At 43.7% G+C, this 23,895-nt stretch overlaps 1 protein-coding gene across 6 annotated transcripts in view; it reads left to right on the top strand.

Annotated features, from left to right (window-relative positions):
- PRDM16 (PR/SET domain 16) overlaps nucleotides 1–23,895 on the top strand; it is a 298,245-nt gene that overhangs the window by 154,758 nt on the left and 119,592 nt on the right. For all 6 annotated transcript variants that reach the window (XM_070759103.1, XM_070759104.1, XM_070759102.1 and 3 more), the window contains exon 3: nucleotides 3,704–3,754. In XM_070759103.1, the coding sequence (XP_070615204.1) occupies nucleotides 3,704–3,754 (51 nt within the window). The remainder of the gene's footprint in view (nucleotides 1–3,703; nucleotides 3,755–23,895) is intronic.

The raw sequence follows: 23,895 nt of genomic DNA, 5'->3' as shown, positions 1-23,895 counted from the left end.
TTCTGACGGCACTGAAAAAAGTGACTTCTGGCTGTTTTTTCACCCTGTTGCAATAGGCCCATGGTACCTTGAATAAAAATTGGGCCACTAGCTGAATGTCTCAATGTCCTGCGATCCTTTTTCTCCGTCTTCTGACAAGTCAAGTCAACGTGGAAGCCCTGTTCGCTTAACAAACCCTCCGACTGCCCGAGTAGCCACAGTGCTTCATTTAACAACGGTGGCAACACTTCCTTAACAATTGTCTTGCTGACTAACTAAGACCTGCCTACATTCTCCCTCGCCGAAAGGCCAAACCGCAGCCGATCAAAGAAAGACCCTCGTCCCACCTGGAAAAACCGGTCCTCCCCCCCCCTCCCTTTCGACCTTTGGTGGACTTTGGAAAGCTAATTTTCACCGTCCGTTTTTGCAAAGACGCTTGGCAAAAAAATTTGGCTCCATCTATTCTTCCATTTGTTTGTTTGTTTGTTCATTCGTTCGTTCGTTCATTCATTCATTCATTTATTCATTTATTTGATTTTTTTTAATGCTGCTCTTCTCCTTAGACTCAGGGCGGCTTACAACATGTTAGGAATAGCACTTTTTAACAGAGCCAGCCTATTGCCCCCACAATCCGGGTCCTCATTTTACCCAATTTGGAAGGATGGAAAACTGAGTCAACCTTGAGCCGGTGATGAGATTTGAACCGCTGAACTAAAGCTACACCACCCCAGCTCCTGGCCATCCCATCTGGGCAGGCCAGCCAAGGGCAGAGTCCCCTTCCATGCCCCAAATTGCCGTCCCCCGTTGCAGCCAGATTTGTTTCCCGCTCCATCCAACTGGTCCTATCATAAAGTGACCAGATTGTAATGTAAAGAAGAACACCATTGGCAGAGGGGAATGGACGATTTTTGTGTGTGTATGTGTGTGTGTAAAAATACCTTTAGGACAGTGACCTCAGGCGGGGGTGTGGTTCCTTCTGGCCCAGACGGTGCAGGAGGGTGGCGGCTTCGGCAGCATCCGCGAGAAGGCTCAGAGCCCCCGTCTAATAGGCGTGGATGAGCAGGAGGGCCAGGCGGCCAAGGGGCATCTTCTCTTTTTTTAATTTTTTAAATTGATTTTAAAATATAGAATATAAAACACACACACAACATACAACAAGTGCTCAGTGAATGGCGCCCACCACCAGACAAGATTCACCCCCCTCCACCAAATTGGGGGTCTTTCTTATATATACCATTTTAACTCAAGAGCAATATATCTATTTACATATTATAAAGTGGTTGCAATTTATTCCTTGTGGCTTGGTCTCGAATTCTACTCGCCATATATCGTCTTACCTTGCCCCATCGTCTCATCAGTTGTCGCAAATCAGTTTCATTAACCGAGTTCATCCTCTTGTCCATAATCTCAAATTGAATATGATCCACCATGTAACGGTACCATGGGGCATCTTCTTCTCAACATGATTCCCATCGGGATCCATACCTTCATTAGAGGAGGTGGGGGCCACTCCTCGGTCACTCCACCGAAGGGGGAAAGGTTCAGCTAGATTGATTTATTTACCGCCGAATGTAGGAGAGAGAGAAGTTGAAAATGTATCTGAGCGAAAGCCGTGAGCGACGGCCGCGATGCCTCCAAGTAACCTCGACCGGCCTCCCCTCAATCTCTTCCCGTCTATTCAACTCTTTCTGTTTTTGGCATGGCGAAGCGTCTGTTGGCGTCGGGCGCTCCCAACCAACCAGAACAATACGTTATACAGTGTTCCCTCGATTTTCGCGGGCTCGAACTTCGCGAAAAGCCTATACCACGGTTTTTCAAAAATATTAATTAAAAAATACTTTGCGGTTTTCTCCCCTATACCACGGTTTTTCCTGCCCGATGACGTCATATGTCATCGCCAAACTTTTGTCCGCCTTTAATAATTTTTTAAAAAAATAAACTTTAATAAATAAACATGGTGAGTAATAATCTAAATGGTTGCTAAGGGAATGGGAAATTGTAATTTAGGGGTTTAAAGTGTTAAGGGAAGGCTTGTGACACTGTTCATAGCCAAAAATAGTGTATTTACTTCCGCATCTCTACTTCGCGGAAATTCGACTTTCGCGGGCGGTCTCGGAACGCATCCCCCGCGGAAATCGAGGGAACACTGTATTCTCCAAAGCTAACCAGATGTCCCATTTTTTAAGAATCGGGGCTCTTTACAAACGCTGCGGAACGCAGGACAAATTGTTCAAAAGCAGGACTGTCCCACCAAAAGCAAGACATCTGGTCACCTTATCCTATCCACTCGCGGTGGGCTATGCCGAGCGATGTAACCTGTGATTGTGCTTTCCTTCGACAAACTTTACTTTGTTCCTAACGGCTGTTCACCTTTCCCTTCTGTGTTTGCTTTGCCTCGCTTCCCCCCACTCCTTCCCTGAACCCACCCACCCAAATTTTTCAGGGCTTCAATTAAAAGCAACTGTCCAACAGGGCAAAAGACTCCCAGATCCGCACAGGAGGGACACTTTGTTGTCACAGCTGAGCTCAGGAGGAGGAGAAGGGGAGGTGGAAAAAAATATTCAAAAAAATTTAAAAGCTGCCAACATTTTTTGATCTTAGGAAATTGGTCAGCCTTAAGCGGGCCTGGGTCAGGCAAACAACACGGGTTCTTGCCGTTGGCCCATTTCTCCTGGCGGAAAAAGCAGGCGGCTTCCATTCTGTGCATTTCACCCTGGAAAAGAAGTCGGGGGGAAAGAGAACCGAAAGTAGAATTTCCACTAAGTTGTAGAGAACTACGGCAGGAAGTGTGAAAACTCTGCGTACACTCGCACGTATCCTGGCGTGTTTTTGTTGGGGTTTTTACCCACCTCGGAAGGACGGAAGGCTGAGTCAACATTGAGCCAGTGATGAGATTTGAACCGCTGACCTACAGATCTACAGTCAGCTTAAGTGGCCTGCAGTACTGCACTCTACCTGCTGTGCCACCCTGGCTCATACCAGATGATATGTAGATGATAGATAGATAGACAAACAGACAGATGATGGATGGATGGATGGATGGATGGATGGATGGAGAGGCAGGTGGACGGGCGATAGATAGATAGATAGATAGATAGATAGATAGATAGATAGATAGATAGATAGATAGAATAGATAGGAGAGAAAGATAGAGGATAGATAGATAGATAGATAGATAGATAGATAGATAGATAGATAGATAGATAGATAGATAGATAGATAGATAGATAGATAGATAGAATAGAATAGAATAGAATAGAATAGATAGGAGAGAAAGATAGAGATAGGTAGATAGATAGATAGATAGATAGATAGATAGATAGATAGATAGATAGATAGATAGATAGATAGATAGATAGATAGATGATGGATGAATAGAGGTAGGTACAGAGAGAGGGATAGATAGATAGATAGATAGACAGACAGACAGACAGACAGACAGACAGACAGACAGACAGACAGACAGACAGACAGTATAAATGACAGATAGGTAGATAGATAGATGGATGATAGGATAGATGAGAGAGAGAGAGAGAAAGAAAAAAAGAAAAAAAGATAGAAAGAAAGAAAGGGTCCCAACCGCCAGCAACCCACCGCTGAGTTTTGAGGTCCCAAATCCACCCTTTCGTAACCTGGTTGCACTTGGACCCTGTTTACAAAACCTCCCCATTCCTAAGCCTCTCAACTGATGATTTTTTTTCTATTTTCTTTTTTCTCCTTCCAGGAAATGCTCACGGATTCCGAGACAGGCCTGGAGGACGGCTGCGTTAAAAAGGTAAGATGGAAAACTTGGATTTGCTCCCAGCGCTGCGGGATTTGAGTCTTCGGTTCCGGTGGGAACTCAACATTTAATTTATTTATTTTTAAATTTATTTTTTTTAATTTTCAAGTCCCGCTGGGTGGACTTGTCTCCTTAACCGTCTGAATTTGGCTGAACTTGCTTTTATTGATTCTTTAAATTTATTATCCCCGTCATCTCTGTTGTTTGCGGTGACTTTATGGAGGCTTTGGGTCCCCGAGTTGGTCCTCTCGATTGGGCTGACAGTTGTGTGTGTGTGTGTTTGTGTGCTTTTTGTGTGATACTGACATTTGCAGGCTTTCCAGGTAAGCCTCAATTGTTTTCCAACTTGATTCAGAAGTCCAAACTCCCAATTTTTATTTTCTTTTTGCGGCAAAGACTTTTCCGCTTTCCCTGATCTTCCTACACATGTGGTGGCCTTTTCTGGGTTTCTGTGCCAGGGTCTCCTGTTGTGTTGAATGAACCCACAACCATCCTTAACCAAAGGACACTTTTGTTGTGAAAATAAGGATCTTCTGGCAGGAACAGCCTGTGAACCCGTCCCCAGTGGATGCTTATAATAAAATCTGGTCCTCATTTTGCGTTGAAGTTTTCATGTGTTGTTGTTGTTGTTGTTGTTGTTGTTGTTTTCTTCTTACCTTGACAATGTTAACAGGGGTGGACTTAATGCCCAGAAATCTCCAGCTGGGATGCAGTTGAAGTCCACGCCTCCTTTCTTTATTATGTTTGTCTATTAAATTTCAATGTGGCCCGTCTGACCATCCAAAGCAACTCTGGGTGGCATATACAGTACTTTGGAACAAATTTAATAACTCTTAAAGTTTTCAAGTTGAGAAACACGGATTTAGTGTCCATTCCTATCTAGGTTTATTGGATTTCTATGGTTTATTGGATTTATATGCCGCCCCTCTCCGCAAACTCGGGGCGGCTCACAACAATAATAAAAAACAGTACAGTACACAATACCAAATCCAATGCCCACCCATCTAGTTACAATTTAAAATTAATAATCTCATAAAAACAGTATATATATAAAAAACAGGCACACAGTCAATCAATCAACAAAACAACATGGGCAAGGGGGAGGTGTTTTAGTTCACCCATGCCTGACGGCAAAGGTGGGTCTTAAGGAGTTTACGAAAGGCAGGGAGGGTGGGGGCAATCCTAATCTCAGGGGGGAGCTGGTTCCAGAGGGTCGGGGCCCCCACAGAGAAGGCTCTTCCCCTGGGTCCCGCCAGACGACATTGTTTAGTCGACGGGACCCGGAGAAGGCCAACTCTGTGGGACCTAACCGGTCGCTGGGATTCGTGCGGCAGGAGGCGGTCCTGAAGATATTCTGGTCCGGTGCCCTGAAGGGCTTTATAGGTCATAACCAACACTTTGAATTGTGACCGGAAACTGATCGGCAGCCAATGCAGACTGCGGAGTGTTGGAGTGATATGGGCATACTTGGAGAAGCCCATAATTGTCTGTTTGTCTACCTGTCTGTCTCCATCCATAACTATCTTTCCATATCCATCCATCCATCCATCCATCCATCTATCTATCTATCTATCTTTCTATCTCTGTCTATATGTCTGTCTGTCTATGGCTATCTATTTCTTCCTGCCTATCCATCCATATCTATCTATCATCTATCTATCTATCTATCTATCTATCTATCTATCTATCTATCTATCTATCTATCTACCTACCAACTACCTACCTACCTACCTACCTATCCATCTCTATCTATCCATCCATCTATTCATCCATGTCTATCTTTCTATCACTCTATCTGTCTATATATCTCTTCCTACCTATCCCTCCATCCACATCTATCCATCCATACCTACCTACATACCTACCTACCTACCTATCCATCCATCCATCCATCCATCCATCCAGCTAGCTAATAGAACCCTTTCAGAAACGGAATTTGTGGGGGGCATGAATTGGAAAAAGGGACGACAACCTCAGCGGATCTTCAACCAGGCTGAACTTTTTACCCTGTTCATCTCCATAACTCATCGGACGTGCCTCTGAGCCGGAGTTGCGCACAGAGAGACGCTTTCCCATTCAAGACGAGAGATATATGGGAGTTTGGACCTCCCCATCCAGGGAAACGCACGCTCTTCTATTTTATGAAATATCTCACCCGCGGGAAAAACTCCCACCCACCCCCACTCTTTACATTCACGACATCCCAAGCATTTTTTTTGTTTTTGTTTTGGGGACTCTTAAAATTCTTTTAAAGATCAGTTTGGGGGTCCTGTTTTGGACCCCTATTTTTTAGGTCCACCTCGGTTCTCCATCCTCCTTGTTGCCAAAAATAGAAACATAGAAGATTGACGGCAGAAAAAGACCTCCTGGTCCATCTAGTCTCCCCTTATACTATTTCCTGTATTTTATCTTAGGATGGATATATGTTTATCCCAGGCATGTTTCAATTCAGTTACTGTGGATTGACCAACCACGTCTAACTGGAAGTTTGTTCCAAGCATCTACTACTCTTATATATAAAACCCCCAATGATTCTAATATTTGAGCCAGGCTGTAACCTAAATGCATAGTATTTAGTCCTCGGAGAGGGGCAGCATACAAATCCAATTAATAAATAAATGAATACATAGTAAAAGAAGCAAAATGTCAGGAGTTCATGGGGTGATCAATTTACGGGTGGGTTTTAGGGTTTTGAAAACCAGGACGGTGAAAACCTGAAGGGTTAAAACAGTCCAACTCAAGGGAAGCCTTTGGAAGGAGCTATTTCTCCATCGACCTGGGAAGGGATGAAAAATGAGTTTCTTTTTTATTATTATTATTACACTGCTCAAAATAAATAAATAAAGGGAACACTTAAACAGCACAATATAACTCCACGTCAATCAAACTTCTGCGAAATCAAATTGTCCACTTAGGAAGCAACACTGATTGACAATCAAGTTCACCTGTTGTTGTGCACATTCAACTTTGTACAGTACAAAGGATTCCATGAGAATATTTCATTCATTCAGATCTAGGAGGTGTTTTCTTTGAGGATTCCCTTTATTTTTTTTGAGCGGTATATTTTTTTCCTAAGTCAGGAAAGGATTTGACTTTGTACTTATGCAAAGACTGCTGTCTTTGTGTGTGTGTGCGTGTATTTATATATTAAATTGTGTGTGTATTTATTAATCGGATTTATGTTCCGCCCCTCTCTGAGGACTGTAGTGTGTTTGTGTGTGTGTGTGTGTAATTTAATTAATGTAATTTAATATTTATGCATTAAATCCTAGTCAGGATATGGCTAGCTGATGAGAGCAAAATAGCTTGAAATAGACCTATACTAGTCTCCCTTATCAGCAAAAAATTACGGTTAAGGTGCCCGGCCTCTCATCGTTTCAAAGAGATACGATTTCCCTATCTATTTTCTATTACTGAACATCCAAAATATACTATTTAATCCTATGCATATATGCCATAGGTGTACATACATTTTACACACAGGCACACAAAAATATACATTATCTACTATATAAACTGTATGTACATGCACGCACACACAGCTCTTTTTAAATTATACACATTCAACCTCATTTACCACAATAGGAAAAACATACCCAGAGCCCAGAAGGGAAAAAAAGAAAACAAATTCAATTTTTTTCTACCGGTTCTGCGTACCTGACCAATTTTTTTTCTATTGGTTCTGCCTACCTGACCGAACCTGGAGGAGCCCAATCAGATGTTTCCAGTGGGCGTGTCCCTCTGACCTTCCTGCCAATCAGCTTCAATCTCCTTTGGGAGAATTGGCGCTCGACTTATGGTTGGGGGTCACCACAACATGAGGAACTGTAGCCCCTCTGAGTCTTCGGAGAGGGGCGGCATACAAATCTAATAAATTATTATTATTAATTATTACTATTGTGAAGGGCTCGCGGCATTAGAAAGATTGAGAACCACTGGCCTAGAGTCTCTCGCCCACAAATGAAGAGAGGTTGGAAAAGAAGGCCAAAAGGAACTTTTTCTCTCTTGGGTAGGGGGAAAAATCTGCTTTATTTTATTTTTATTCTCCCACCCCCTTCTTTCCTCCAAAAGGGGTATGGGCAGATCTCCTTCTCCGATATCTCCCCCCCTCCTTCCTTTCCGTCTCTGTTTACTTAGAGGGAATTGCCACAGGGGCTACTGGAGAGAAAACATCTGTGAAAGATAATCTATAGAGTTATCTATCTATCACTCTCCATTGACCCCAGCCTCCCCCGAGAGCAGGCCCAGGAGCCGGGAATTAGGAGGTTTCGGGCGAAGAGGCCTCCGGGGAGGAATGAAGAAGCATGCTAAGGAGCCCGGCTCAAATAGACGGGCCAGGTTATTAAAACTCTGTCACAATCTTATCAACCTCCAATGAGGCGGGCGGTTGGCTCGGAGACACACACACACAATTTCACACACAAGATCTGATTTTCCCCCCTGATTTTTCTGGCATGTTTTCATTCATGAGAATGAATGAAAAGGCCAGGGGAGAGAGTGAGGGAGAGAAAGCGAGAGAGAGAGAGAGAGAGAGAGAAAGAAAGAAAGAAAGAAAGAAAGAAAGAAAGAAAGAAAGAAAGAAAGAAAGAAAGAAAGAGAAAGAGATAATAGAAACACACTAACATTTATTTTGTGGTTTTTCTAGTGGAAATTGTCATTAGTAAGAATAATTTAAAAGTCAGTCAGACAGACAGACAGACAGACAGACAGACAGATAGATAGGTATGTAGTAGGTACATTAAGTAGGTAGACAGACAGATAAACATTCTGAAGTGGTGTAGGGTTTCCAGTCTAAGCAGAGGGTTGAACTAGAGGACCTCTAAGATCCCTCCCAACTATGATATCATATCATATCATATCATATCATATTATAGATAGATAGATAGATAGATAGATAGATGGAAGGATGGATGGATGGATGAAAGAGACTAGACAGAGAGGAAAGAAAGAAAGAAAGAAAAAGAAAGGGGGAGAGAGAAAGAAAGAAAGAAAGAAATGATAGATGATAGATAGATGATAAAGAAAGATAGATAGATAGATAGATAGATAGATAGATACGTACATACATACATAAATACGTACGTACGTACGTACATACATACATACATACATGCAGTACATAGATGAGAGAGATTATATAGATAAGAAAGAAAGAAAGAAAGAAAGAAAGGATATATGGATAGATAATGATAGAGATGGATGGATGGACGGACAGACAGACAGACAGACAGACAGAGACAGATAGACAGATACACGATGCATCGATCCATAGATAGACTGACAGACAGACAGACATATGATGGTTGGATAGATGGACAGACAGACACATGATGGATGGATGGATGGATGGATGGATTGATGGATGGACGGACGGACTGACTGACTGACTGACTGACTGATTGATTGATTGATTGATTGATTGATTGATTGATTGATTGATTTCTCACTTAGTAATGTACATTTTGGGCTCCACTGTGGTCCTAGGTCAAAGGCTACCTGTGTACCTTTTCAATGATGTACTTTCAAGGGAGAAAAGCATTAAAATGCAATGGACGAATGGAAAAGTCCCTTCGGTTTTACAAAATTCTTCATTTTGCCCTTCTTCCTTTACCCCCTGAAATGCACTTCAAGAAAGGCGGCACCACTTCCTATAATCCTGAAACAGTTCTTTCCCACCCCTCTGTGTCATGTTATTGTGTGTGTGGGCTGGTGTGTGTTTGTGTGTTCACATTATTTCTCATTCTGATTGACCTCCTCTGCCAGTCATAGAAACATAGAAGATGGATGGCAGAAAAAGACCTCGTGGTCCATCTAGTCTGCCCTTATATACTATTTCCTGTATTTTGTCTTAGGATGGATATATGTGTTTATCCCAGGCATGTTTCCATTCAGTTCCTGTGGATTGACTAACCACGTCTGCTGGAAGTTTGTTCCAAGCATCTACTCCTCTTTCAGTCAAATACAGTAATATTTTCTCACGTGGCTTCTGATCTTTCCCCCAACTGACCTCAGATTGTGCCCCCTTGCTCTTGGGTTCGCTTTCCTATTAAAAACACTTCACTCCTGAACCTTATTGAACCCTTTCACATATTTCAATGTTTCGATCGTGTCCCCCAAACTATACCTCGGCTGCTCAAGAAAAGACAATCCCAAAACCCATCCGGATTTTGCCATTTTTGGGTGCATGTGTGTGTGAGAGAAAGCATGCTGTGCAGTCTATAGATCTCCTTCTATTTATGTCCTCCCGCAACCAACCCTTCATGCCCCCCCTCCCACCGCCCGTAGGTCATCCCAGCCATCTGATACATTGGGAGGGGTTAATAACCATTGTTCCAAAAGGAAGATGACAGATTGAGAATTATGATAATTTGCAAAAAAACCCCAAACCATTTATTGGGACATTATGAGCATGGCAGGCCCCATGGGGGAAGGAATGGAGACTCGGGCCGGTGGGGTGGGGGACCAGTCCATCAGAAATAGCCCCTCCGGCTACATCAGAGTCAGAAAAAAAATTAGGATGTTTCCAGTGGGGATTCCCACAATTGATGAATGGCAGCCCCAGAGAATGACTATGAAACCCCAATAAGTCACGAAGGCAGTTAAGGAAGAGATGGAGAACTCTGGGTTGTCTTTGGGGGAGCAATTACGACCAGCCCCACGGCCTGAAGGGCTTTCCAGGGGTTTATAATAACAGGCAGGAGAAGGTGATGGGACGGACGGACATTCGTCTGGTCCCTTTTGGAACCCTCCAGCAGCTCTGAGTCCGTCCTTCTGCAGCACAAGTCGCAGATTAATAGTCCCTTGGCCACTTTCTGTCCTGGAGCTTCCAGGAAGGGGAGGTGTGTCGTTTCTGGTTGGCTTTGGAGGAAGGGGAGGGGAAGGGAAGAGAAGTGAAGGAGGAAGAGGGGAGGGAAGGAAAGAAGGAAGGGAAGGACAGGAAAGGAAGAAGAGGGAAGGAAGGAAAGGAAAGGGGGAATGGGGAGGGAAGGAAAGGAAAGGAAAGGAGGGAGAGGGGAAAGAAAGGAAAGAAGGGAAGGGAGGGAGGAAGAGGGGAGGGAAGGGGAGGGAAGGGAAGAAGGAAAGGAAGGGAAGGAGAGGAAGAAGAGGGGAGGAAAGGGAAAGGAAAGGAATAGAAAGAAGAAAAGAGGAAGAAGAAAGGGAAAGAGGAAGAGGAAAGGGAAATAAAGGAAAGGAGTGATAAAAAGAGGAAGAGAGAGGGAGAGGGAAAGAAAGAAGGAAGGAAGGAGAGAAAGGAAGGGAGGGGGGAGGAAAAAGAAAAAAGAGAGGGAGGGAGGAAAAGAAAGAAGAAAAAGGAAAGAAGGAAGGAAAGAAATGAAGAAGAGAAGGCGAAGAAGACAAAGAAAAGAAGGAGAGGAATTAAAAGAAAGAGAAAGGATAAGGGGAAATCTAAACTGCAATAGTCCAAGTAAACAGTATTTCCACCTAATTTCCCCAGCCCATTTTCTTCTATTAAACAGTTCAGTGGTGAGATTCAAAAAAACTTCCCCTGGCGGTTCTGTGGGCATCGCTTGGTGGGCGTGGGCGTGGCAGGGGAACGATCCTGCAAAATCCCCCTTCCCTTCCCACTCTCGTGGCCAGCCAGAGGTGCCATTTGCCGATTCTCCGAATGACTCCAAATTTCCACTACGGGTTTGCCAGAACCTGTTGAAACCTCACCTCCATTAATCTCTAAGACGGACGGGCAGAAAAGCCCAAATTTTCCAGTTTTTCCAATTAACACCACCTTTATCCAAAGGAAGAAGTTTTTTCTTTAAAACTCTCTCCCCCCCCAACCCACCCACTTTCTACCTACCTGAGACGCAAGTCCCGAAACTTTTTCCCTTTTAATAATAATAATAATAATTAAAAAATTGTTAGCTGGGGGAAAAAAACAACCTTACCCCCTTTTCCTTTGGCTTCCTTTCTAATCTCCTGGCTCTTAATCCTTTCATTTCCAGCACTTCTGTTGTCCAGAGGATTTCTCTCCAGGTGCTGAGCTGGTCAGTTAAGGACAAAACAAGTCTCGGCTTGTTAATCTGGTTTAATGTTAACCTGGGTAGGCTAGAAACGCATGGTGTACATCCCCCCTGTTGGGCAGCTTACATCGAAGATATGTAGAGCAAAGGATCGGGCAAATAAAATACCAATATTTGGGGGGCGGTGTATCTTTAGAAGACTTGACCTGGGGCCTTTTGTTTTCTTAATAAGGGCTTTTTCCCACCCCCGCTTTAAAAAAATTAAAATGGGGTATTCGGCCTCAAAGAATCGCAGATGGCGTGGACGGTATTAGGCTGTGCGAAATAAAGATTTCGGTTACCGTGGAAGAAAAATGGCTTTCGGTTTTGCTTTCGAACCAGGAGAGAATTCGGTAAGACGTCTGCGTGAGAACAATTGGTCAGGGGAACGGCTTGCCACCAGAAGTTGTGGGTGCTACATCATTGGGAGTCTTTAAGAAGAGTCTGGATGGCCCTTGGTCTGAAATGGTGTAGGGTCTCTTGTTTCAGCAGGGGGTTGGACTAGAAGACCTCTAAGGACCCTTCCAACTCTTTTATTCTCTATTTCCTCCTTCCCTCCCTTACTCACTCACTCATTCCCTTCCTTCCTTCCTTCCTTCCTTCCTTCCTTCTTTCCTTGCTGTTCTCTAAGAATCCTTCCAACTCTTTTATTCTCTATTTCCTGCTTCCCTCCCTCCCTCCTTTTCTTTCTTTCTTTCTTTCTTCCTTTCTTCCTTCTTTTCCATTCATCACTTCCTTCCTTCTTTCCTTCCCTCCCTTCTCTGCTATTCTCTAAGCACCCTTCCAACTCCTTTATTCTCTATTTCCTCCTTCCATCCCTCCCTCCCTCCGTCCTTTTCTTCCTTCCTTCCTTCCTGCTCTGTTATCCAATAATTCCTTCCCTTCAGCTTAGCAGGTTCGGTTTCTATAAGAGCAAAGCAAGGAAAAAAAAGGCTTTTGCTCAGTCCTTATAATCTTCCTTTTGAATATCCTCATAAATCCTCCAACAACAAAAAAGCCGGACAGTTGTCTTAAGACGGTCTTTCTCTCTTTCTTCCTCCCTCCCTCCTTCCCTCCCTCCCTCTCTCTTTTTTTTAAAAAAAGCATTTCCCTCCCCCTCCCCCCTCCCCCTCTTTCATTACGACCCTCCTCGGCCCTTAATCAAAGAGCCTGAAGTCTATTAATTCAGTGAATGAACATATAGTAAAGTCAGGTTCCCCCCCCCCTTTCTCTCTCGAGAACAATAATGCGGGAGGTCAGCTCAGGTTGCCATGGCAACTAAGTACCCCTGAGAAGTTTGGCATCCTTGGTTTTGACCAGCGTTGGAAGGGGGGGGCTGAACGGGGAAACTTTAGGCGAGCATTAAGAGACCCAACATTTTTGGGAGGGAAAATTATTTCCCTTTATTTTCCATTATTATTTATATATATTTAACAAAGCCGTGCCTTAAATTGACACTGGGGTTAAGCCACGATGCTTTCTTCAAGGTTGCAATTTAACTGAGATCCCCCCCCATGAATGAATGAATAAATAAATAAATAAATAAATAAGCAAGCAAATAAATAAATAAGTAAATAAGCAAGCAAACAAACAAACAAACAAACAAATAAGTAAATAAATAAGTAAATAAGTAAGTAAATAAAGAAATTAATATATAAGCAAGGAAGCAAACAAACAAACAAACAAATAAGTAAATAAATAAATAAGTAAGTAAATAAGGAAATTAATAAATAAGCAAGCAAACAAACAAGCAAATATCAAAAAATTTGGGACGCATCTTGCAGGGGACAAATAGGTGCGCGGATGCTACAACTTGCTGAGTGGCATGGATCTGATCTGGCTTCTTTTTGATCCTGGTTAGCTCCATCTTGTGGTGGAGAATTCCACGGGTTTTGTCTTGGTCTTGTTGTTTTTTTGGCCTGGTTTCCTTAGGGTTTAAACCCTCTTTGCTGTTTTACTCCCAGCCCCCCCCCTTTTTTTAAACCCATCTTCTGCTTCCTTTCTTTCGGGGGGGGGCTTCTTCCTTTCTCCTGGCAAAAGGGATCCCTTAGGTCTGTGATGGCGAAAGTGTTCGCGTGGGGGCTATTGGACATGAGGCCGGAATTGGCCCGTTTCCCAACTTCTGCTGGGCCCTGGAGGCCCATTTTTCACCCTCCCCAGGCTCTAGAGGGAGTTTGTGGAAAAACACACTTCCGGTCTGTCCATGGTGCTGTTTTTTGCACGCCGAAGCTTCCCTGACTGCAAAAAACCCCAGCACAATGGGCAAAACGGAAGTGCGTTTTTCCGAACTTCCGGTTTGTCCATTGGGTGATTTTTTTTTGGCCTCTGGGGCTTTGGGGAAGCTTCCCTGAAACATCCGGAGGGCAAAACGGCCTTTGCCAAGGCCGAAAATCAGCTGGTCTGCCGGAGCTGAAACATGGCAAAGTGTCGCATGCCCTCCGATATGGCTCCATATGGTGCCATAGGTTCGCCATCACAGGGGTAGGGCAGTCGTGGGCAGCCAAAATTTTTATTGCCATGCTGTGGGTGTGGCTTATTTTGTGGGTGTGGCTTAATGATCATGTGACTGGGTAGGAGTGGCTTGCCAGCCATGTAACCAGGTGGGAATGGCTTGAATGATCATCATCGTTCAAGTGAACTGTTAAGTCCTCGAGTTACAACCTTACCAATGTCGCTCACTGGGGTGACAATTTGCTTCGCGTTTCCCAAGCTCTTCTTCCTGGGTCGCCCCCCCCACCTCAGGCTGGGCAGCTAGGTGAACGGGTGCTGCCAGAAGCATAAATACTGCCAGCGCCGCTTTCATCCAGGCGGGAGGTGGCCGCGTGAGGTTGGAGGGGAGCCAGGCAGGAGAGAGGGAAGCTCGTCCGCGGCCAGGAAGGAGGAAAGAGGAAAAAAGCAAGGAGTTCAGACTCAGCAGCAGCAACAGCAGGGAAGAAAAGGAGAGCTGAGCCGAGACCAGTAATCCAGGAAGTGACAGCCGCCAATCAGCTGGAGCTGCACACGCATCTTCATTTCTGCCAGTGGAACTGTATTCTCCCCCCATCTTGCCTGCTGCCCACCCCGGTGTAGGGTCTCCTGCTTGAGAAGGGGGCTGGTACTAGAAGACCTCCAAGGTCCCGCTCGGTCCTTCCGTTATCCCATAGCTTTCTCCATCTGAATTCTTCGTGCATTGACAAAAAAGCCGTTCCAAATTTTTCCTGAACATGCAATTCAGGTTGCAAGGATTCGGCCTGCAAAGACCAGGATGCGCCCTGGAGATGGTAAAAATTCCCCTTCCTTCGGGTGCCAGTGGTGGTGGGTTGCTAACAGTTTGCCCTGGATCGGGCGAACCCGTAGCAGTGGCTGGAGGCCCCGCCCACCCGACGGGATATCATCAAAAAATACTCTGCGCATGCCTGCGTGCTCTCATTCCCAAACCGTTCTTCAAAGATAAGTGAAACCCACGAGTGCATCTTTGGATTTTTTAAATAGTTCGTTTCTGACACGTGGATGCCGAAGCGAAAACCAGCCGAGAGCCCAAGCTGAAAACGGTTGTGTGGCCTAATATACACTGCTCAAAAAAACAAAGGGAACCCTCTAAGAACACATCCTAGATCTGAATGAATGAAATATTCTCATTGAACACTTTGTTCTGTGCAAAGTTGAATGTGCACAACAGCAGGTGAGAACGATTGTCAATCAGCGTTGCTTCCTAAGTGGACAGTTCGATTTCACAGAGGTTTGATTGACGTGGAGTTATATTGTGCTGTTTAAGTGGTCCCTTTATTTTTTTGAGCAGTCTATATATCCCGAAGCATAAAATTGGAAGTTTCCTGCCATCTTCTGAACTGCTGTTTCCTAACATTAATTCATACATGGTCTCTCCGGATTATTATTATTTTTTAATCCACCCGTTTCTTTTCCATGCCCCTAAGCGGATCGGCTCAAATCTTTTGCTATGGTTTCTTGAAATAAAACACACACACACACCACTCCGCCCCCCCGTCTTTCAAGTTTGGACCTACGCCTGCCTGGGTGCGATTTTTGCGACAAATGTGTTAGTGTTTCCCTTAAAATTACGCATTCCGGCTGGTGTTAGAATATAGAATAACAGAGTTTAAAGGGACCTTGTAGGTCTGGAAGAGAATTAATTAATTTATTTATTAGATTTCTATGCCATTCTTCTCAAGGCAACTCAGGGGGGCGTACAACATTGAATAAAACAATATATACGAAATTAATAAATATAAAATATGAAAAATTTACTAAAACATTTTAAAAGATCCCATGTACACATACATACATTCATCCAATCCAATCATACTTTGTATCGGCCGGAGACAGAATGGGATGGGATGGAATAGAGAATAGAATAGAATAGAATAGAGTAGAATAGAATTCTTTATTGGCCAAGTGTGATTGCACACACAAGGAATTTGTCTTTGGTGCAGATGCTCTCAGTGTACATAGAAAAGACACATTTGTCCAGAATCATGAGATACAACACCCAATGATTGTCATAGGGGTTGCATAAATAATCCGGAAACAATCAATATTAATAAAAATCTTAAGGATACAAGCAACAGTCATAAGTTGGGTGATAGACTGGTGAGGAAAAAATAGTAGTACTGTAATAGTAGTGCAGACTTAGTAAATAGTTTGAAAGTGTTGAGGAAATTATTTGTTTATTTGTGATGGCGTTCGGGGGGGAAACTGTTCTTGTGTCTATCAGTGGTGCGATCAGCCAATGTGCTGAAGTGGGCAAAAAGTTAACAAAAGATTTGGCTGTTTTTTTGCAAATGGGATTTTGCAAATAGAATAGAGTAGAAAATATGGAATGGAATGGAATAGAATGCAGAGCAGAATAAAATAGAATAGAATCATAATTGAGAAGTAATGGAATGGAATGGAATGGAATTATTTATTTATTTATTTATTTATTTATTTATTTATTTAGTTAGTTAGTTAGTTAGTTAGTTAGTTAGTAGATTTGTATGCCGCCCCTCTCCGAAGAATAGAATAGAATAGAATAGAATAGAATAGAATCATAATTGAGAATGGAATGGAATAGAATACAATAGAATGCAGGATAGGATAGGATGGAATAGAATGGAATGGAGTAAGGAATAGCGTAAGGAATAGAATGGAAACAAATGGGATAATAGAATATAGAACAGAACGGAACAGAATAGAACAGAACAGGACTGTTTAGTGGCTGTCCAAAGTTACAACGGCCCTGAAACCGACTGCTTTTTCACACTTAACGACAGTCGCAGCATTTAATTGATGCTCGGCCACCGACTGCTATTTCTGATGGACACAATGCCCCAGTGTGTGTGTGTGTGTGTGACGTGACCCTCACTGTTGCAACCGGGGGGAAGGGAGACCAGATTCACTTCACCACCAGGTTGCGCGCTGCCCCGCTTCACTTAACGACGGTGGCGGGGAAGTTTCGTTAAAGAAGACAAAACATTCCGTCTCGCTTAGCCTGGCTTTCCTTCCCCAAAGAGAGTCCCAATCTAAAAAAAGTCCAGAATTAGGATAAGTGGCTTTGGATGGCTGGGGGGGGGGGGGTGAGGCCGAAAGAGGGAGGGAGGGGGGGGGGTTGACAGGCCTTCGTCTGGTTCAATAGCCCCAGAGGTCAACAAATAGTCCTGTTTGCCTAATCAAGGTGAAAAGAGACTCTCTTAACGCTATTCAAACATGCCTTCCCAGAGAGTTTGCTTTCTCACCTCCTCGGCCCTTTTCAAACCACAATTATTAATCGGCTCGGCTTATCAGCCGGGGAGAGAAAAATGCCACGTCGGGCGGGTTAAAAAAGATGTTTCCAGCCAGCTCTGGGCGGGGGCCCTGCCTAGAAACTGAGCAATGTCAGGAGGCAGGAGGGACGCCTCTGTCTCTGTGTGTGTGTGTGTGTGTGTGTGTGTGTGTGTGTGTCCGAAAGATTCCCCAACCCACATCCACGCGCCACCTCCCTTCCTAGATTTGTAAGTTAGGGAAGAGCAATGGGAAAATTAAGAATGGTTAGAATTAGAACTATTAGACTTTGAATTGGAATTATTAACATTGGAATTAGAATTAAAATTATTAGAATTGGAATTATTAGACTTGGAATTGGAATTATTAGACTTGGAATTAGAATCATTAGAATTGGAATTGGAATTATTAGACTTGGAATTGAAATTATTAGAATTGGAATTAGAATTATTAGAATTGCAATTGGAATTATTAGAATTGCAATTGGAATCATTAGAATTGGAATTATTAGACTTAGAATTAGAATCATTAGAATTGGAATTGGAATTATTAGAATTGGAATTGAAATTATTAGAATTGCAATTGGAATTATTAGACTTGGAATTGGAATTATTAGACTTGGAATTGGAAATATTAGACTTGGAATTCGAATTATTAGACTTGGAATTGGAATTATTAGAATTGGAATTGGAATTATTAGAATTAAAATTAGAAGTGAAATTATTAGAATTGGAATTAGAATTATTAGAATTGGAATTAGAATTATTAGAATTGGAACTAGAATTAGAATTAGAATTGTTAGAATTGGAATTAGAATTGGAATTATTAGAATTGGAATTGGAATTATTAGAATTGGAATTGGAATTATTAGAATTGGAATTAGAATTATTAGAATTTGAATAGGAATAGAAGAGTTGGAAGGCTTCCTAGAGGTCTTCTAGTCCAACCCCTTTCTCAAGCAGGAAACCCAACACCATTCCGGACAAACGTTTGTCTCACCTCTTTTTTTAAAAAAACCTCCATTGTTGGAGCACTCATAACTTCTGGAGGTGCTGATTCATTGTTCTCACCGTCAGGAAATTTCTCCTGAATTATATCGAATGGATAAATGTTGCAGAAGGCAGTGCTGGTACGTTCACCCTGGTGCCCTGTTCCTTTTGGCTGGCATCCATTTTATCATTTTAGAGTCCCCCCCATGACAGATTCTTCAGACATTATCCCAGCCCTTGAAATAATCACAAAGCCACGTTCTTATGACCTAATTCGTCAACTCAGGCGGTGGAAAGGAGACTATCTGGTTCACCGGATAAGACGTGTGCCCTTGGGAAAGACTAAATAGAGGTTGAGATAAGCAGGTTTCGAACTATGTCAGGGGCGGTTTGGAGTGACCCTTTTGAAAGACGAGAAGCGTCCACGGCAATGAACGGCCTCAGGTGGCCATTTGTCCACTTTTGGATGCCTTGAGTTTAGAAAGCTGGACAAATGTCGGTGGGCAATCCGTTCTACCACTGGAATGTCTAGCCGCTGTTTCTAAGATTAGAAGTAGTCTTGGATTGCTATTTTCTGTCAATGGGACAGCATCATCCTGTCTAAATTGGCTTCCATCAGGTAGCAAGGAGTTCCCCAAGAGAACTCCAGGCTAGGTTAATGGAGTCCTTCATTTCTCAGGCTTCTTCTCAGAGAGCAGCGTATAAAGCTAGCTGGGTGACTTTGGGTTCTAGTCCCACCTTCGGCCTGAAAGATGACCAGGTAACTTTGGGTCAATCCCCAGGTGACTGGGAGTTCTGGTCCCACCTTAGCCATGAAAGCTGACTGGTTGCCTTTGGGCCAATCACCAGGAGACTGGGAGTTCTAGTCCCTCTTTAGTCATATGGCCCAATCCCCAGGAGATTGGGAATTCTGGTCCCACCTTAGCCATGAAAGCTGACTGGCTGCCTTTAGGCCAATCACCAGGAGACTGGGAGTTCTAGTCCTGCCATAGGCCTGAAAGCCGACTGGGTGACTTTGGGCCAATCCCCAGGAGACTGGAGTTCTAGTCCCACCTTAGGCCTGAAAGATGACTGGGTGACTTTGGGCCAATCACCAGGAGACTGGGAGTTCTAGTCCTGCCAGAGGCCTGAAAGCCGACTGGGTGACTTTGGGCCAATCCCCAGGAGACTGGAGTTCTAGTCCCACCTTAGCCATGAAAGCTGACTGGTTGCCTTTGGGCCAATCACCAGGAGACTGGGAGTTCTAGTCCCTCTTTAGTCATATGGCCCAATCCCCAGGAGATTGGGAATTCTGGTCCCACCTTAGCCATGAAAGGTGACTGGCTGCCTTTAGGCCAATCACCAGGAGACTGGGAGTTCTAGTCCTGCCATAGGCCTGAAAGCCGACTGGGTGACTTTGGGCCAATCCCCAGGAGACTGGAGTTCTAGTCCCACCTTAGGCCTGAAAGATGACTGGGTGACTTTGGGCCAATCACCAGGAGACTGGGAGTTCTAGTCCTGCCAGAGGCCTGAAAGCCGACTGCGTGACTTTGGGCCAATCCCCAGGAGACTGGGAGTTCTAGTCCTGCCTTAGCCATGTGGGCCAATCCCCAGGAGACTGGGAGTCCTGGTCCCGCCTTAGCCATAAAAGCTGACTGGCTGCCTTTGGGCCAATCACTAGGAGACTGGGAGTTCTAGTCAGGCCTGAAAGCCGACTGTGTGACTTTGGGCCAATCACCAGGAGACTGGGACTTCTAATCTCGCCTTAGCCATGAAAGTTGGCTGGGTGCCTTTCCCCAGGAGACTGGCATTTTGCTTTTTTAGCCAAAAGTTCATAAATGAGATTGTGATCCCCTTATATAGAGCGCTGGTGAGACCACATTTGGAGTACTGTGTTCAGTTCTGGAGACCTCACCTACAAAAAGATATTGACAAAATTGAACGGGTCCAAAGACGGGCTACAAGAATGGTGGAAGGTCTTAAGCATAAAATGTATCAGGAAAGACTTAATGAACTCAATCTGTATAGTCTGGAGGACAGAAGGAAAAGGGGGGACATGATCGAAACATTTAAATATATTAAAGGGTTAAATAGGGTTCAGGAGGGAAGTGTTTTTAACAGGAAAGTGAACACAAGAACAAGGGGACACAATCTGAAGTTAGTTGGGGGAAAGATCAAAGGCAACATGAGAAAGTATTATTTTACTGAAAGAGTAGTAGATCCTTGGAACAAACTTCCAGCAGACGTGGTTGGTAAATCCACAGTAACCGAATTTAAACATGCCTGGGATAAACATATATCCATTGTAAGATAAAATACAGGAAATAGTAAAAGGGCAGACTAGATGGACCATGGGGTCTTTTTCTGCCGTCAGTCTTCTATGTTTCTATGTTTCTAAATGGTTTCCACTCAAAGTTTGAAAGTGGGTTAAAGACACAGGACACCTTAGAAAAAAAAATAAAAAATTTGCACCAGTGCAAATCAATTGTCGGTGTCCTGATCCCGTGACCACGAAAATGCTTCCACGGCCATAAATGTGAAACGATAGATGCGAGTCACTTTTTTTCAGCGCTGCTGTAACTCCCGTCACTAAACGGACCGCTATAAACCGAGGACCGCCCGGGAACTTAATCCAATCAGCGGATTCCATCCTTGGAACATCCCGCTTGAGAAACCCATGACTATGAATAATATTTTGCGCCTGGCACCTCTTTGAAAAAACAACACCACAGTAGCCAAGAATCGGAAGCAAATATTGCCCAGGAAATAATGTCGTCCCATTTCAGGAAATATTTTCATAGCCGTCAAGGCGAGGCCCAAACGGGAACGGTGGGGAAAAACTCTCTTTCTCTTTCAAGCCGATAACGAGAAGTTAATAAAGTTGGGATTTCGTGCCAGGCGAGACCTCTGACATCTTAATCTTTATTAAAGGCTCTTTTAAGTTCCAGGAAGCTCTGAGTGCGAAGCTGTCGTGCACCCCGTTGAAAAAACACTGGGGAGGAGTCGGGCCAAATGAACTCTTAAACACCCATCTGTAATCCATCAGGAAGGGAAAAAAAACCCCATTTACGTGTTGGAAAAAAAGATTAAAAGCCCTGGGCTTCCCCCCCCCCCCTTTCCTGGGCATCCATCGGCAGCTTTCGGCTTTAAGTGGTTTCTAATTAATTAATTTCACTTTGATATTAGACGGCTCCCCGAGATTGCCATGATCTGAACCGAACGAGCCTCTCTCTTTTTATTGCAACGGGGATTAAAAAACAAAAAAAATGAATGAAACAAACCCTGAAGCGAATCAAACCACAGTTTGTCAGCCAATCCAATCCAGAGGCTCAAGAAGCCATTCGGTTTATTTTGGCTTCTCGGTTTGACTTAATAGCTAGCGATATTTGTGTCCAGTTTCTGAGCAGATTTATAATGGGCTATCTGGGCTTAGGGCCGTAAATGAACTACTACTACTACTACTACTACTACTACTACTACTACTACTACTAATAATAATAATAATAATAATAATAATAATAATAATAATATACTACTATTACTTCTTCTTCACCTTCTCCTTCTCCTCCCTTCTTCTTCTTCTTCATCTTTTTCTTCTCCTCCCTTCTTCTCCTCTTCCTTCTCCCTTCTTCTTCTTCTCCTCCTCCTCCTTCTCCTTCGCCTTCTCCTCCTCCTTCTCCCTTCTTCTCCTCCTCCTTCTCCTCCTCCTTCTCCTTCTTCACCTTCTCCTCCCCCTCCTCCCTTCTTCTCCTCCTCCTTCTCCCTTCTCCTCCTCCTTCTCCTCCTCCTCCTCCTCCTCCTTCTCCTCCTTCTCCCTTCTTCTCCTCCTCCTTCTCCCTTCTCCTCCTCCTCCTCCTCCTCCTCCTTCTCCTTCTTCACCTTCTCCTCCCCCTCCTCCCTTCTTCTCCTCCTTCTCCCTTCTCCTCCTCCTCCTCCTCCTTCTCCTCCTTCTCCCTTCTTCTCCTCCTCCTTCTCCCTTCTCCTTCTCCTCCTCCTCCTTCTCCTTCTCCTCCTCCTTCCTTCTTCTTCTTCTCCTCCTTCTCCCTTCTTCTTCTCCTCCTCCTTCTCCTCCTCCTTCTCCCTTCTTCTTCTCCTCCTCCTTCTCCTTCTTCACCTTCTCCTCCCCCTCCTCCTCCTCCTTCTCCTCCTCCTCCTCCCTTCTTCTCCTCCTCCTCCTTCTCCCTTCTTCTTCTCCTCCTCCTTCTCCTCCTCCTTCTCCTTCTTCACCTTCTCCTCCCCCTCCTCCTCCTTCTTCTCCTCCTTCTTCTTCTCCTTCACCTTCTTCTTCTCCTCATCCTCCTTCCTTCTTCACCTCCTCCTCCTCCTCCTCCTTCTTCTCCTTCTCCTTCTCCTCCTCCTCCTTCTTCTTCTCCTCCTCTTATTAATTATTGTTGTTGTTGTTAATTTATTTTAATTTAATTTATTACTTTTATAAGTCACCCAACTCCTTTCAGATGATGATGGTGGTGGTGGTGGTGATTTACAATTGTATCACAGCGGCCGGTTGCTTCACCGGATTTGCCCAGAGGCCGAGGATATCTCGTCGTCATATATTCTCAAAGCATTATGTGCTGAACCAAGCAGTGTGCCTTTCTGCATTTGACCGGTGGTGATTTTGACCATTTTCAGCGGTTTTAAATATAATTGCAGTGCTTTTGGGGCAGCACCCAGTGTTCCAATCACCACTGGAATTACCACTGCTGGTCAGTGCCATAATCGTCGAATTTCGGTTTTTATTAATGTCCTGGTATTTTGTGATGTTTTTCGTATTCCTTTTCATTGACCTTGCAACCGCTGATAATCACCTTGTTTTTCTCAACCAATGTAATGTTTGATGTATTATGCACCAGTACCTTATCCGTTTGTGTGCAAAAATCCCACAATATTTTGACCAACTGATTTTCGGTGACTCTTTCAAGCTTGTGTGTCCCACCAGTTTGTAGCAATATAGTTTTTGCATGAACCCCAATGGATCATTTGTGCAACAGAGTTGTGCCGTAATTTGTAATCAGTCTGTGTGATTTTCTTGCAGCAGCAAGAAATTGTTGTTGTTGTTATTGTACAAGATTTACTGCAAACAAGGGGAATCGGCTGCTTTCGACAGGGTGCTGAATTTGAATTTTGCACTGTTGGAAAACGAAAGTTGTGAAAATTCCCGAGTTTCAGAAAAATGTCTTTAAAAAAACAAATAAAGTTTTATTTATTGAATTTTGCAAATATATATCACAATAATTTTTACTTACCTGGCAGGGGAGACACCATGATCATGGAGTCTCAGAAAAATTTCACACAATTCCCAGAGACTGCACGATCTGGGAATTAAATACAGTACTCAACAGTTATTAAACAATCGTTTGTGTCCTCGCTAGCAAAACCATAGAAATTCAATTTAAAAAAAAAAAAAATCTGCCAGTTGCATTCCTGTGAATCAACCCTC

The sequence above is a fragment of the Erythrolamprus reginae genome, chromosome 8 (assembly GCF_031021105.1).
Source record: "Erythrolamprus reginae isolate rEryReg1 chromosome 8, rEryReg1.hap1, whole genome shotgun sequence".
Taxonomy (NCBI): domain Eukaryota; kingdom Metazoa; phylum Chordata; class Lepidosauria; order Squamata; family Dipsadidae; genus Erythrolamprus; species Erythrolamprus reginae.
The sequence above is the reverse complement of the archived record's forward strand: the minus strand, read 5'-3'. Positions and strand labels throughout refer to the sequence as shown.